Here is a 16,377-nt window from a genome sequence, read left to right as displayed (position 1 = left end):
TCGGAGAAACTTGACATGTGATTTTAACCAACTATGAGCAGGCAAAGGTTACTAAATCACATGCTACTCATCAGATGATGTCATACGTGTTTCCTATGACATCAGAAACATAAACCTGCCGTTTTCACATGTTGATGTTAGGGTGGTGCTGGAGAAGTTGACAAGTGGGAAACAATCAAAGTTATTTATTAAGCCCTTTTTACATCAGCAGATGTCACAAAGTGCTCATACAGAAACCTAGCCTAAAACCCTAAACAGCAAGCAATGCAGATGTAGAAGCCTGGTGGCTAGGAAAAACTCCCTAGAAAGGCAGGAACCTAGGAAGAAACCTAGAGAGGAACCAGGCTCTAAGGGGTGGATAGTCCTCTTCTGGCTGTGCTGGGTGGAGATTATAAGAGTATCAAATCAAATTTTATTTGTCGCACAGGTGTGGTTACATACAAGCCCTTAACCAACAATGCAGTTTTAAGAAAATACAGAGAGAAACATATTTTAAATAATTAAAATAATTAAAGAGCAGCCGTAAATAACAATAGCGGGGCTATATACAGGGGGTACCGGTACAGATTCAATGTGCGGGGGCACCGGTGTCGAGGTAATTGAGGTAATATGTACATGTAGGTAGAGTTATTAAAGTGACTATGCATAGATAATAAGAGCGTAGCAGCAGCGTTGAATAGGTGTAGTGGGGGGGTAGCCATTTGTCTGGGTAGCCATTTGATTAGCTGTTCAGAAGTCTTATGGCTTGGGGGTAGAAGCTGTTTAGACACCTCTTGGACCTCGACTTGGCGCTCCGGTACCACGAGTACATGACCATTACGTTCAAACGTTCATAGATGATCAGCAGGGTCAAATAATAATCACAGTGGTTGTAGATGGTGCAAAAGGTTAGCACCTCAGGAGTAAATGTCAGTTGGCTTTTCATAGCCAAGCATTCAGAAGTAGAGACAGCAGGTGCGGTAGGGAGAGAGAGAGAGAGGGAGCAGGAGAGGTTGAGAGAGGGTCGAAAACAGCAGGTCCAGGGCAAGATAGCACATCCGGTAAAAGGTCAAGGTTCCATAGCCACAGGAAGAAAAAAAAGAAACTGGATCAGCAGCACGACCAGGTGGGATGGGGAGAGCCAGGAGACATCAGGCCAGGTAGTCCTGAGGCATGGCCCTAGAGCTCAGGTCCTCTGGGAGGGGAGAGAGAGAAAGAGAGGGAGAGATGGGAGAATTAGAGGGAGCATACTTAAGTTCACACAGGACACCAGATAAGACAGGAGGTTTACACCAGATAGGACAGGAGATTTACACCAGGTAGGACAGGAGATTTACACCAGGTAGGACAGGAGTGTTACACCAGGTAGGACAGGAGTGTTACACCAGATAGGACAGGAGTATTACACCAGATAGGACAGCTGAAGAAACATTTCTCTTTAAGGAGAGCTGAAGAAAGCACACGTTTTCTTCAGGAAAATTACCCTTACTAGTTCCTTTGTAGTTTCTGCATTGTGTCATAAGAACCATATAAAGTATTAGTGAACAGTTAGTTGCTCTGAGGTTTATGGAACATCATTTGGGGGGCGCGGTGAGATTTATTTAAGATACTCTATAAAGATGTAGGGTTTCAGACGTTTTCGGAAGATGGTCAGGTAATCAATCCACTGTCCTAAAGTTTGTGGGAAGCTCGTTCCACCATTGGGTTGCCAGGACAGAGAAGAGCTTTGACTGGGCTGAGGGGGTGTCACGCCCTGGCCATAGAGAGGGTTCTTGTTCTCTATTTTGGTTAGGCCAGGGTGTGACTAGGGTGGGCATTCTATGTGCCCTTTTCTATGTTTTGTGTATTTCTTGGTTTTGGCCGGGTATGGTTCTCAATCAGGGACAGCTGTCTATTGTTGTCTCTAATTGGGAACCATACTTAGGTAGCCTTTTCCCACAGGGTTTTTGTGGGTAGTTAATTTCTGTTTAGTGTTTTGCACCTTACGGAACTGTTTCGGTTCTTCTTTTGTTATTTTTGTTTTAGTGTTCAGTTTATTTACCTGTCTGGGCTAGGGGGCAGTATTTTCACGGCCGGATGAAAAACGTACCCAATTTGTCAACGTTTATGATGAGTAGTTTTGTAAATTCACCGGTAGTTTTTGGTGGAAATACATTTTCTGAACATCACGCGCCAATGTAAAACGCTGTTTTTGGATATAAATATGAACTTTATCGAACAAAACATACATGTATTGTGTAACATAATGTCCTAGGAGTGTCATCTGATGAAGATCAAAGGTTAGTGCATAATTTAGCTGTGTTTTGGGTTTTATTGACACATGTCCTTGCTTGGAAAATGTCTGTGTGATTATTTTTGTCTATGTACTCTCCTAACATAATCTAATGTTTTGCTTTCGCTGTAAAGCCTTTTTGAAATCGGACAATGTAGTTACATCAAGGAGAAGTGAATGTTTAAAATGGTGTAAAATAGTCGTATGTTTGAGAAAGGTGAATTATTACATTTAGTTGTTTTTGAATTTACCGCCCTGATATTTCACTGGCTGTGTCCCGCAGGTGGGACGCAAGCGTCCCACTCAGCCCTGAGAGGTTAAAGAAAGCATGAACACCTACCACGCTGCGTTTTGGTCCGATGATTCTTCCTCTTCAGACGACGAATACTGTTACAGAACTACCTACCACCAACGGACCAAGCAGCGTGGTATGGAGGAGCAGAGGGTTCAGGACTCCTGGACGTGGGAGGAGATTTTGGACGGAAAGGGACCCTGGAGACAGGCTGGGGTGTATCGCCGGCCGAAGGAGGAACTAGAGGCAGCGAAAGCTGCGAGGCGGCGATATGAGGCAAGGCAGCGCAGCAGGCACGAGAGGCAACCCCCCAAACATTTTTTGGGGGGGCACACGGGGAGATTGGTGGAGTCAGGCGATAGACCTGAGCCAACTCCCCGTGCTTATCGGAACCCAGCGTGGTACTGGTCAGGCACCGTGTTATGCTGTGAAGCGCACAGTGTCTCCAGTACGTGCTCATAGCCCGGTGCGCTATATGCCAGCCCCCCGCAATGCCATGCAAGAGTGGGCATCCAGCCAGGGCGGATTGTGCCAGCTCAGCGCATCTGGTCTCCTGTGCGCCGTTTCGGCCCAGGGTATCCTGCGCCGGCTCTGCGTACTGTGTCTCCGGGGCGCTGGGAGGGCTCAGTTCGTCCTATGCCTGCGCTCCGCCCGTGCCGGGCGAAAGTGGGCATTCAGCCTGGAAGAGTGGTGTCAAGCCTACACACCAGATCTCCGGTGCTCCCCCACAGCCCGGTCTATCCTGTGCCTGCTCCCAGAGCCAGGCCTCCTGCATGTCTCCCCAGCCTGGTGAGTCCTGTGCCTGCTCCCAGAGCCAGGCCTCCTGCATGTCTCCCCAGCCTGGTGAGTCCTGTGCCTGCTCCCAGAGCCAGGCCTCCTGCATGTCTCCCCAGCCTGGTGAGTCCTGTGCCTGCTCCCAGAGCCAGGCCTCCTGCATGTCTCCCCAGCCTGGTGAATCCTGTGCCTGCGCCCAGAGCCAGGCCTCCTGCAAGTCTCCCCAGCCTGGTGAGTCCTGTGCCTGACTCCAGTCCGGAGCTGCCAAGGTCGCCCACCTGTCCGGAGCGACCAGAGTCGCCCGCCTGTCCGGAGCGGCCAGAGTCGCCCGCCTGTCCGGAGCGGCCAGAGTCGCGATGATGATTCTTCCTCTTCAGACGACGAATACTGTTACAGCGGGAGCTGAACCCCTGTTCCCCTTGCTGCTCCGTAGGCAAGATGGAGGTAAAATGAATGCGAGCTTTGACTGGAAGCCAGTGGAGTGTGCAGAGGAGCGGGATTACATAGGAGAACTTGGGAAGGTGGAACACCAGGCAGCTGTGGAGTTCTGAATAAATTGCAGGCATTTGATGGCACAAGTGGGGACCCCAGCAAACAGAGTTGCAGTCCAGACGGGAGATTTCAAGTGCCTGGATTAGGACCTGCGTCGCTTTCTGTGTGAGGAAAGGTCGTACTCTACAGATGTTGTAGAGCATGAACCTGCAGTAGCAAGTCACTGCTTTGATGTTTGCAGAGAACAACAGGGCGTTGTCCAGGGTTCCGCCAAGGTTATTTGCACTCTGGTAGGGGGACACTGAGGAGTTGTAAAACCGTGATGGAAGGATATTGGAGGGAGCAGGCCTTTCCCGGGAGGAAGAGCTTGTTGAGGTTGAGCTTGAGGTGGTGGGCCGACATCCAAGCTGAGAGGTCTGCCAGGCACCTGAGTGTCTGATGGGGGGAAGGAGAAAACTAGTTGAGTGTCAACTGCATAGCAATGATAGGAGAGACCATGTGAGGACATGACGGAGCCAGGTGACTTGGTGCATAGAGAGAAGAGGATAGGGTCTAGAAACGAGCCCTGGATGGCACCAGTAGTGTGAGCATGTGGTGCAGACACAGATCCACTCCATGTCACCTGGTAAGAGCGACCTGCCAGGTAGGATGCAATCCAAGAGTGTGCAGAGCCTGAGACACCCAGCCCTGAGAGGGTGGAAGGAAGGATCTGATGGTTCAGTGTCGAAGGCCGCTATACCTCCGACATCGGCAAAACATCAGCTAACCTGTCTCAACTCTCCTCCACCCACTAAAGCTAATTCATGCTGTATCTTTGCTGGTTAATTGGCACCCTAAACAACCGTTAGGCACAATGCCCCTTTGATACAAGTTTGAAGCATTTGAATTAATTCCAACTGCAGCCTCTGTTTATCCTTATTCCATACACCTCTCTTTCTTCTCTCTAATTTCTCTGTGACCTTTCTCTTCCTTACCCCTTCTCTCTCTTTCTCTCTCACCCTGCCATCTCTCATGGGACTGACTCCTGCTAAAATAAAGGTTAAATAAAAAATAAGTGAAATGCACATAAAAATCAAGTGTTTGAATTGGGTCTTGTGTCAGATGAACTGTTGGGTCCTCAACTTTAGTATGTCTAGATGTAACTGAATGAAGAAGAAAAATGATACACACAGACCAAAAAGATAGATCACCATTTAAGTGCTTTATTAAAAGGTAAAACAAAAATAACAGAAGTCATACGTGTATGTATATCTAGATATTTATACATAGCAAAAATAATTGGCATGTAGCACAGTTCTCTAGCACGTACAAGCACAACAAGCTAAATAGAAAGTGAAAGAGAAGCATTTTCATACCAGGAATCAAAGCAGTCAATTTCACTTTTGTCCTAGAGTGGGGGAGAGAGGAGCATAATGGACAGCCTTCTCTCCAACGGAAATGCTTTTAAACAAACCCAATATTTTACCTGGGTGCAAGTTTGTTCACTCCTTGGCTTTGCCTTGCCAAGCAAGCAGAAACAGGCAACTAATAGTTATTTAAATTAAAGGGACAAATTCTGTAGTCACTTCCCATGAATGAGATGTATGTTTTTTCTTTCACATCAACACGCACATATGTACATTATGATACTGATCTTTGAATCAGTTGTTAAAAAATTGGGAGCCTTGACCCCCAGTCTTACCCCCAGTCTACAAGAAAGTTGTCCTCTCCTCTGTTTACAGTGGAAAGGCCTTGGACCAATCCACTGAGACCCAGTCCCTCCACCACCTCTAGGACAAGTGCCATGGCAACAAAATGATTGGCTTCCAAAGCAATTGAAGAGCATTAAATGTACAAGTTCGCATGAACAGAAGTTTTCGTCAGGGATGTTTGTTTCGCAAGTGTGTGTAATTGTAGTAAAACCAGTTTTTTTTTTATCCAGATCTGACTAAAATCCTGTGGAGAATTCAGATATATTGTTTTTTGGATAATGACAATGAGTAAAGAAAAATCCCTTCTCACAAACCGAATACACATGAATAGCAAATTATTTCCTGTTTTTGCGCACTACTGACATCCATTATTTTCCGACTGTCAGCTGATCCGAATGTCATTCCCTAGACAGACAGCAGGTGGACCACCAAATTCACAGGTTCTTCTGCACAACGACTTGCATGCAGAACGATGGGACTGATAGTGTAGAAAATCCTAACACAGTTTGATCTTGAAATCAATCTAGTTTTATATAGGGTTGCAAAGGAAGGGTATATTACATTACAATTTCAAAGTTTACCAGTAAACTACCTGAAATTTGGTAAATTTCAAGGATTTAATGTAAATTATCACAAAACATCTAGTGGCCCTTCTGGGTACTTCAGATGACCACAAGTGTCTGTAATGATATCTGGCCCTCTGTGTGGCCTTATCACATGTCAAATAAGATGATTTTAATATTTTTTTTAGATTCAATGGCAAAGCTGTAAAACATTCTTCTAAATATAAACCATCAACTTAGTGAATACCACTGGTGTTTAATATGAGGGTTTCAGCATGAAATATCCTTTCTATATTTTTTCACACTTAATTATTTTACAAGACTATGTCAATATGTCTTTGTTGTAAATGTTTTGCAGCTAAACTGGTGTCAGTTTAGTCTATAGTTAGAAGCATTGCAGAATTAATTGAAAATAATGCAATTTTTGATTACATTCTAATTTAATAAATGTTCTCTTGAATCATATCTGCTAGAAACTAATGGACAATATGGATACAGGTATACAAAATGAATACTATATATGAATACTTTTTAAAAAAGTTATTGAAGTATAAATGACCAAAGTTATCATAGGTTGCCATATATTAGCTATTAATTACCAAAAAATACAGAAGATTCCAGTAACTTCGTTAAATTACCGGTAGCTTTGCAACCCTAGTTTTATGTAAGCTACCATTCTGATTTACTGTGTCACTGTCATCAAACAGGAGAACACCTGATGGAAATGGAAATATCATTCATTTGTTGACTAAAGGTAATATGCATATAGTTCTATTAGTTCTAACTATATGCATATAGTTCTATAATATCTAACTATATGCATATAGTTCTAACTATAGTTCTATAACTAAACTGGTTCAGGATCAGACATAGCTGGACTTCTAAATGCGCTTCTATAAAGTATGGCAAACTACAAAGCTTCTTTTTGACACATTCTGTTTTCTCTTAACAGCGAGGCACCATCATGTTTTGATAGGAGCAGGGCACATATAAAACAAAACCAAAGACACATCCCTCAAAAACAACTCTCTTTTGTTACACTGTATTAAAATGATAATTGTTTATCTGTATTTCTTAACAATACAGTAAATTAGATTTTTTTATCAGTTCTTTTCTCTATATTTATTCAAAATAAATTCAGAATATTTTGACTTACTTATGTACATAAGTGCAAACGAGGTGAATATCACACATTCGTACACTGGTTGAATCCCCTAAAGCGCCAGCGAGCATCGACATCTCCCAGCACAGCTGGGCAGGCCACAGGGGGAAAGAGACTTCATACTGAGGACCAATCCAAGAGCTCGGTGACATCAGCACTTCCTGTCCAGGTGGACAGAAGGCCTATAGTATAAGCCTATGAGCCTAGGTGAAAATTGTTGGCAATACAATGCATAGAGACGACGCATAGCAAATTCTGTACAGCATGTATGGGCCAGTTCAACTCCAATGTAATGTGGTGATCAAAAACAGCAAATCAAATCAGGTCATAAGTCTATAATGACTCAATTTAGCAGAATTATTTCAATCTTGTATCCAGTCCCAAAGTCTCTTTACCCTCCTGGTATTTAAGGTGATCACTTTAAAAGCTGAGATGCGTTCTTACTCTCCAAAAAAACTAAATACAGAAATAAAAACGAATCAAACCCAAAAGATAAACAAACAAACCACCTGATCTCCCCAGAGGACCTTTGGACATTAAGGATTTAACTTGACTTTTTCTTACAAAATATTAAATCATCTTGCAATCCAAGACAATCTAACTAGACATTCCCTTTCTGAATAAGTTAATGTTGTACATTATTTCAATTCATATGTGAAAAAATTCACAATTAAGATTGACAAAGGTAGCCATGTTGTCGTTCTGTTGCCACAGCAACAACAACAACTTACTATTAATAAGTAACAATGAATCTATCATTGTATAGATACAAATGTATATATTTTTTTATATAATTTCTATTTTTAGTTTTTCTTAAATGGAAACTACACAAACTATTAATTAAGTATCAATGAAGATTATCTTATTTTCATGCTATGACTATTTTTTTATGTCGAATAAACAAAAACATTTCTAAATGGGTGAAAATACCACTAACAGTTCTGTCCATAAATAGTCACATCTTTGATATTGTAATTTAGGAATTAAGACAAAAAATGTGACGGAAATTCGATGAAGTACCATTAAGAGAGGGAGAAACTTTGGAACATAATGGTAAAGGATGAAGAAAGAAAGAAAGAATAATATATTTGTACCAACAACACTACAATTACTCTAGCTAACTATGTTCTTGTACAAGGAAAACACACCTCTTAAACATGTAAGTTTACTTAAAATGCTAACGCCCCCCCCACGAGGCACATTTTCTTTTTCTTGAATCAAGTATTTTGTTATTTCCAGCTAGATAGTAGTTGGAGAAGGCATAATGATGTGACAGAGAGGGGGGGAGAGAGAGAAGATAGATTTTCATCTTGGCTGGGCAATGCAAGTCCTTCAAAGCTATACAATTTAGACAAAATGAATATGTCTAGACATTGTAATATCAATTTCATTGATTAAGAGAGGACCATTTCTAATATGCATCTGAATGCTTCAAAGAAAGGGGGAAAATGCAGGGACCACACTTGTCCAAAGATATTTCTGAAAGTACTCATCACACTCACAAACATTTAAACATAAACCTATATAAGAATACACACACATACTTAAAACATTTCTTAACACAGTATGTTGTCTTAACGTGGTTTGCATTTGACCTCTTAATAGAAATAGCCTATATAGTGAATCATTACATTTCAACATGCCGCTCGAGTTTTTGCGCTATTAGATACATTCACCACGTAAATGACATGACTTAAACATGAATAGCTTCCTGTCAATATCCATTTCCCCCCAGATGTGGAAAACGTCTCAACATTTCCACATGTCCAACTTAGTAATTCAGTGTCTAGTCATTAATTAAAACATTTAAACACGCCACCCACTCAGTCTGATTACTTTTTTTTTATCTCATCAAAAGACGAGACAGCACAGCTGTTACAAAGCAGAAACTACAGAGACACGACAGATCTATGGCGCCAGACAGGCAGTGCTAGTCAACGGATCATCTGTTTTGAAAAGACTGAAAAGTCAGTTATTACAGTGTATGGACAGTGGTTGGTTTCAGAAGACTTGAAAACGAGTGAGAGGCACATTAAAACTCACCTAAACATATCAGCTAATGTATTGTCTCTCTCCATTTTCATAGCAATTCTGCTCCATTTTGTAATAATTCTGGATACCATTTTAAGACCAAATACTCGACTCCAGAACTGATCCGTTTCTCTTTCAGTCTCTCACTATCTCCTTCTATTTCCTCTACTTAGGTCGGTACTGTTCCACCAGGTCACTATATTTGTAGCATTTCAAGTCTGCTGATGATTGAAAGTAAGGACACAGTGACGATGATCAAATACATGATTTGCAGACGGAACAATTTCAAGCTTACTCAATATACTCCCTGCAGAACCACATTTCTTTTGTCAAATCCATTCCATTAAAATATTCTTAACACAATATATAGAAAAATGTATACCACTTACTCAAACATACTATTATGAATGCAGGAGATTGACCCCAAAATGATCTGCAAATATCAGTTGACGTCTGACAGAGAAAGGGACGGCTCATTGAAGGGGAAACATCCACTCAGATATCAATCTGATAACACTAAGGGAATTCTATTTAGGATACAGTATACACCAATGATTGGCACAGACAAACCTCCATTATAGAATCATTGGCACACAGGTAAGCATGCTAGACCTTTCAGACAAGCAAAGCAACTCCCCTTGGTTCCAGAAAGTTCAAGAAATAATTAAGTATTATTTCAGATTTCGCCATTGAATTTCATTTTTGGTTTCAATAATGTGTCCTTCCACGAATAGATTACCTTTTGGGTAGTGTAATTTTGTCAAAAATAACAATTTCACTTAATTGTAACATTCTGTCATGAGGAGCACATGTTAAAATTCATAACAAACATGTTTTCCCATCTCAAGAGGTTTAAAGCTGAAATCCGCATAAGGGAATAACAGCGCCATTCTTCGGCCCGAGCAAAGGTGATATTGTTTTGGTTTTGTTGATTAAGCGGAGGAGAATAGCATCCAGCATCGTGGTAAAAAACAATAGCAGTACATTGCTGTTCTATCATGCGTGCAATGACGTTCAACGATGTCAGAATGGAAATCACATTAAATAAGTAAAACATCTTCAGAAATGACAGTGAAAACATCTGAAAAACTTGGGGTTAAGTGAGTTCAAATCTTCTTAGAAGTTGGACAAACAAGACATGGGACATGGCAAAATGTGGATTTTCAGAGAAAACAAATAACTTATTTGAATGAAAATGGTTTTGTTAAGTTAGAGCATAGTCTCTCTAGACAGATGGGTTGCCTCCCACAACGCACCAATGTTCCAGCATACACTTCTGTACTAAAACAACGTCAGTTTGACAGAGTAAAAGGTGGAGTTGGGATATCCTTCTTTCTTACGTCACTGCCTTATTCGCTTGTTGCCCAAAATAGTAGCTAACAAGTTGGAGCTCACAGAGGTTATTTTAATGAGTGTATTTCACAAGTGGCTAGTTTGCATCAACTACCTTCACTAAAACCATTTCAAAGGTTTTGCCTGCAAACTTTGGTTTCAAATTGCGAAGTTCTGGCATGTCTGGCTGTACAGGCCATGGTAAGAGTTTTTCACAATTCCTGCCTGCATTCTAAGCCCCGCCTACCCAAACTTGTGACTGGTCTGTCTGAAGAGGACAATTTCCTTTTTCATGATTCCCAGTGCTGTTGCCCTAGGTCTGGGATTGACGAGACTAGTTAGAGCATCGATGTACGTGATCTAACAGTTCAATTGAAAGGCACTCTATTCGTGTAACGACCCAAAAATAATCTCATGAAGAGAGCTTGTCACAGGACCTAGGCCTCCTGAACAGAGACCTTTCGACAGGCAATATATACACAGGAGGAGCTATAGCCTTGTGTGTCAATAGAAACACTTCTCTATTCTTTGTCTGAGATCAAGGCTATTTGGGTCTTAAGTCATTGACTTCAGTTGTTTTGAGATAAGACATCAAATCTCCTACATAGCTGGGAACTCAAAAGGCACAGACAAATGAACATGGAGAAACATCAGATATGAGACCTTGGGTGAGATTTTTGAATTGGACCATAGGAGCTTAGCCTCTCTGAACTAAGGGAATGGCTCACATAATAACACACTGCTTTTAAGCTTCAGCCGTCTTGAAACGTACTGTAAACATTAAATGAGACGCAACACATTTCTTTGAAGTGAAAAAGAAAAGATGACGAAAACGACATTGCATTCTAGAATGATCTACAGGATCCAACCTCTGCAGACTACTTCTAGAATGATCCAACCTCTGCAGACTACTTCTAGAATGATCCAACCTCTGCAGACTACTTCTAGAATGATCCAACCTCTTCAGACTACTTCTAGAATGATCCAACCTCTGCAGACTACTTCAAGAATGATCCAACCTCTGCAGACTACTTCTTTCTTCTTGTCTGACTTTTCACTAATTTTCTTTCCAGACTGTCTGACTTTGGGGGAACCGTCAGCTGTGTAAGATTATACGACCTTACGCCTCATATCCTCAGCTTAGTCTCCAAGAGGATTTGCTGTTTTTAGTGTGTATGTGTGTTTGTGTGTTAAAGGTGTGGGTGTGTATGGCTGTAAGAACTGGGGAGCCTCTCCTTCAGTCAGCTCCTTCAAGTCAATGTGCATCAGTCTGGGCTGGCTTTACATCAACAGTAATGGGTCCAAGCTTTAGTATTGCCTGTGATAAATGTCAATAAAACCTTGTCAACTTTTTTATTATGTGAATACCTCCTAAATGAGGATAACACTACCTCTCACTTGGGGTGCACTGTAGGTTAGGCACATGTTTGTTGCATTCAAATAGTTGACTGTGGTGTTTTTGGGGCAGGGTTGGTTGGTTGGGGATGACTAAGGGTTTGATGGTGTTGTCGGGTGCTTTAACTGGGGTTTCACGGGAGGGTTACTGGGTTCAGCGCCACCGGAGCAGCCATCAGGAGTTTGGGGAGAGGGCAGAAGTGGGCTTCCATGGGGACGCACTGAAGGTCCACTGGGTCGGCACTCAGAACCTCTGAAGGGTCTACTGGAGGAGATGAGAGAAAATGGGAGAGAGAGCGAGAGGAGAGAGAAAGGGAGAGAGAAGAGAGGGGAAAAGGAGAAATGAAACCTAGAAAACAACTGGAGAGAGGGATCATTTCATTTCACCAATAGTAGTACAGTATTGTAATGCATCAACTTGCACTGCACTGATTCAGATGAATGATGATTGGCTAAAATAAATTGATAATAATTTGATAGTTGGAGCTTTATTGTTAGATTTCAGTGCAGCCTTGAATGTTATTGATCATAATTTGTTATTATAAAAAATGGCTTTACATCACCTGCTATCACATGGTTGGAAAGTTACTTATCCAATAGAACCCAGAGAATGTTCTTCAATGGAAGCTTCTCTAACATCAGATATGTACAGTGCAGTGTTCCTCAGGACAGTTGCCTTGGGCCGTTACTCTTCTCTATTTTTACAAATGATTTGCCACTTGTCTTACAAGAAGCTAAAATGACTATGTAAGCTGATGATTCCTCACTCTACATGTCAGCACCCAAAGGCAATGAGCTCATTGAGACTCTTAACAAGGAGTGACAGTGTCAGAATGGGTGGTTAACAATAAACTTGTCTGAAACCAAAAGCATTGTATTCGGTTCAAAACATTCTCTAAGATCTAAACCTCAGCTGGAGTTGTGCAGAAAGCGTGTGACCATTGAGTAGAAGAAGCTGAACTCCTAGGAGTAACATGGATGGTCAGTCATCATGGGCAAGTCATACTGACAAAGTTGTTGTGAAGATGGGGAGAGGTACAGTATGTCTGGTATGTAAAGAAAGCCGCTGCTGGCTCAAAACAGAGCAGCACACCTTGTCCTTAACTACACACACAGAACTAACATCAATAACATGCATGATAGTATTTCCTGGTTGAGGATAAATTGACTACTTCTCTTTTAGTCTTTTTGAGAAGCATTTGTGTGTTGAAAATGCCTAACCACTTGTATAATCTATTTGCATACACTTCAGATTGACATACAGTGCATTCGGGAATGTATTCAGACCCCTTGACTTTTTCCACATGTTAAGTTACAGCCTTATTTTAAAATTGATTAAATACAATATTTTACTCATCAATCTACACACAATACCCTATAATGAAAAAGCGAAAACAGTTTGAGCAATTGAGCTCAGGAGCATCCTGTTTCCATTGATCATCCTTGAGATGTTTCTACAAATTGATTGGACATGATTTGGAAAGGCACACACCTGTCTATATAAAGGTCCCACAGTTGACAGTGCATGTCAGAGCAAAAACCTGGGCATGAGGTTGAAGGAATTTTCTGTAGAGCTCCGAGACAGGATTGTGTCGAGGCACAGATCTGAGGAAGGGTATCGGAAAATGTCTGCAGCACTGAAGGTCCCCAAGGCCACCAAGGTAACCACCAAGAATCTTCCTAGAACAATCGGGGGAGAAGGGCCTTGGTCAGGGAGGTGACCAAGAATCTGATGGTCTCTGACAGAGCTCAAGAGTTCCTTTGTGGAGATGGGAGAACCTTCCAGAAGGACAAACATCTTTGCAGCACTCCACCAATCAAGCCTTTTGAAATGAAAACCTGCTCCAGAGCGCTCAGTACCTCAGACTGGGGCAAAGGTTTACCTTCCAATGGGACAATGACCCTAAGCACACAGCCAAGACAACGCAGGAGTGTCTTCGGGACAAGTCTCTGAATGTCCTTAAGTGGCCCAGCCAGAGCCCGGACTTGAACCAGATCGAAGATCTCTGGAGAGACCTGAAAATAGCTGTGCAGCGACGCTCCCCATCCAACCTGACAGAGCTTGAGAGGATCTGCAGAGAAGAATGGGAGAAACTCCCCAAATACAGGTGTGCCTGTAATCGCAGCCAAAGGTGCTTATGAAAATGTGATATTTCCGTTTATATATATATATATATATAAACCTGTTTTTGCTTTGTCATTATGCAGTATTGTGTGTAGATTGATGAGGGAAAAAAACTGTTTAATACATTTTAGAATAAGGCTGTAACATAACACATTTTGGAAAATGTCACGGGGTCTGAATACTTTCCGAATGCACTGTACATTAATTGTTTATTCTATGCATCGTCAGGACAGAACGGCAGTTGGGTAAGCTCAAGGGGGAGGTGTGTGTCTCTTTGTTAACAAGAGTTGGTGCGCAAGCTCTAATATTAGGAAGTCTCGAGGTTCTGCTTGCTTGAGTTAGAATACCTCATAGAATACCTCATGATACTATTCACCAAGAGAGTTTTCATCTATATTTTTTGTAGCTGTCTATTTACCACCACAAACCGATGCTAGCACTAAGACCACACTCAACGAGCTGTTTAGGGCCATAAGCAAACAAGAAAATGCACATCCGGAAGCGACGCTCCTAGTAGCAGGGATGTAATGCAGGAATAACTTAAATCGTTTTACCTAATTTCTACCAGCATGTCACCTGTGCAACTACACGTGAAAAAAACTTTAGATCACCTTTACTCCACACATAAATGCATACAAAGCTCTCCCTCGCCCCATCCATTTGGAAAATCTGACCAAAACCTCAAACAGTGACTCGCTTAATACGGAAGTGGTCCGATGCAGCAGATGCTAAGCTACAGGACTGTTTTGCTAGCACAGGTTGGAATATGTTCCAGGATTCATCTAATGGCATTGAGGAGATTACCACATCAACCACCGGCTTCATTAATAAATACATGGACGACGTCGTCCCCACAGTGACCATACGTACATATCCCAACCAGAAGCCATTGTAAAGGCTAGAGCTGCCGCTTTCAAGGAGCGGGACAATAATCTGGATGCTTATAAGAAACCGCTTTACTCTATCTGATGAACTATCGAATAGGCAAAGCGTCAATATAGGACTAAGATCGAATCCTACGACACCAGCTCTGACGCATGTCGGATTTGGCAGGGCTTGCAAACTATCCCAGATTACAAAGGGAAACACAGACGCGAGCTGCCCAGTGGCATGAGCCTACCAGAAGAGCTAAATGCCTTCTATGCTCGCTTCGAGGAAAGCCACACTGAACCATGCATGAGCGCACCAGCTGTTCCAGACAACTGCGTGATCACGCTGTGAGTAAGACCTTTAAACAGGTTAACATTGACAAGGCCACAGGGCCAGACTGATTACCAGGATGCGTACTCCGAGCATGCGCTGACCAGCTGGCAAGTGTCTTCACTGACATTTTCAACCCCTCCCTGACCATGTTTATAATACCTACATGTTTCAAGCAGACCATCATATTCCCTATGACCAAGAATGCCAAGATAACCTGTCTTAATGACTATCGCCCCATAGCACTCACATCTGAGTGCTATGGGGCTTTGAAAGGCTGGTCATGGCTCACATCAACAGGAAATCCAGGACGTCTATGCCAAGCGGTGTCAGAGGAAGGCCTTAAAAATGGTCAAAGACTCCAGCCACCCAAGTCATACTGTTCACTCTGCTACTGCATGACAAGAGGTACTGATGCACCAAGTCTAAAACCAACAGGACATTAAACAGCTTCTACACCGAAGCCATAAGACTAAATAGTCTAAATAGTTAGTCCGGGTAGCTATTTGGTTAACTATTTAACTATCTGCATTGACCCTTTTTGCACTAACTTTTTTTACATACGCTGCTGCTACTATTTATTATCTGTCACTTTAACCCTACGTATATGTACATACTGTATCTACCTCAATTACCTCGTACCCCTGCACATGGACTTGGTCCTGGTACCCCGTGTATATAGCCAAGTTATCGTTACTCATTGTATATTTATTATTAATTCTATTATTACGTGTTTTACTTTTCTATTATTTCAGTAACAAAAAATGCTCTATTTTTGGGAAGGGCCTGTAAGTAAGCATTTAACTGTTAGTCTACGCCTGCTGTTTCTGAAGCATGAGACGAATAAAATGTTATTTTATTTGACAGACAGAGACAGACAGAGTGACACAGATGGCTTAACACTAGACCCTAATGCAACAGAATCCACCCCAAAAATCTATTTTCAGTGTGTCACATTAAAAAGTGAATGAAAAAAGTGAAATGTGAAACACATACAGTATGTATGTATATTAAATGATAAACAATGGGAGTCTTAATGGCCAAAGACCTGACACCATACAGATAGAAA

General features: G+C 41.9%; 1 protein-coding gene across 9 annotated transcripts in view; it reads right to left on the bottom strand.

The window, feature by feature from the left end:
• Positions 1–4,991: 4,991 nt before the first annotated feature.
• Positions 4,992–16,377, bottom strand: part of mbnl3 (muscleblind-like splicing regulator 3) — a 74,776-nt gene continuing 63,390 nt past the window's right edge. For 4 of the 9 annotated variants that reach the window (XM_045724109.1, XM_014212973.2, XM_014212976.2 and 1 more), the window contains one exon: positions 4,992–12,245. In XM_045724109.1, the coding sequence (XP_045580065.1) occupies positions 12,228–12,245 (18 nt within the window). In that variant the 3' untranslated portion in view covers positions 4,992–12,227. Of the gene's footprint in view, positions 12,249–16,377 lie in introns of all 9 variants that reach the window. The other 5 variants (XM_045724106.1, XM_045724107.1, XM_014212980.2 and 2 more) reach the window with 2 other exon arrangements.

Source organism: Salmo salar, chromosome ssa09, assembly GCF_905237065.1.
Source record: "Salmo salar chromosome ssa09, Ssal_v3.1, whole genome shotgun sequence".
In the NCBI taxonomy this organism is placed as follows: Eukaryota; Metazoa; Chordata; class Actinopteri; order Salmoniformes; family Salmonidae; genus Salmo; species Salmo salar.
This window is presented reverse-complemented; position numbering and strand designations above follow the sequence as displayed.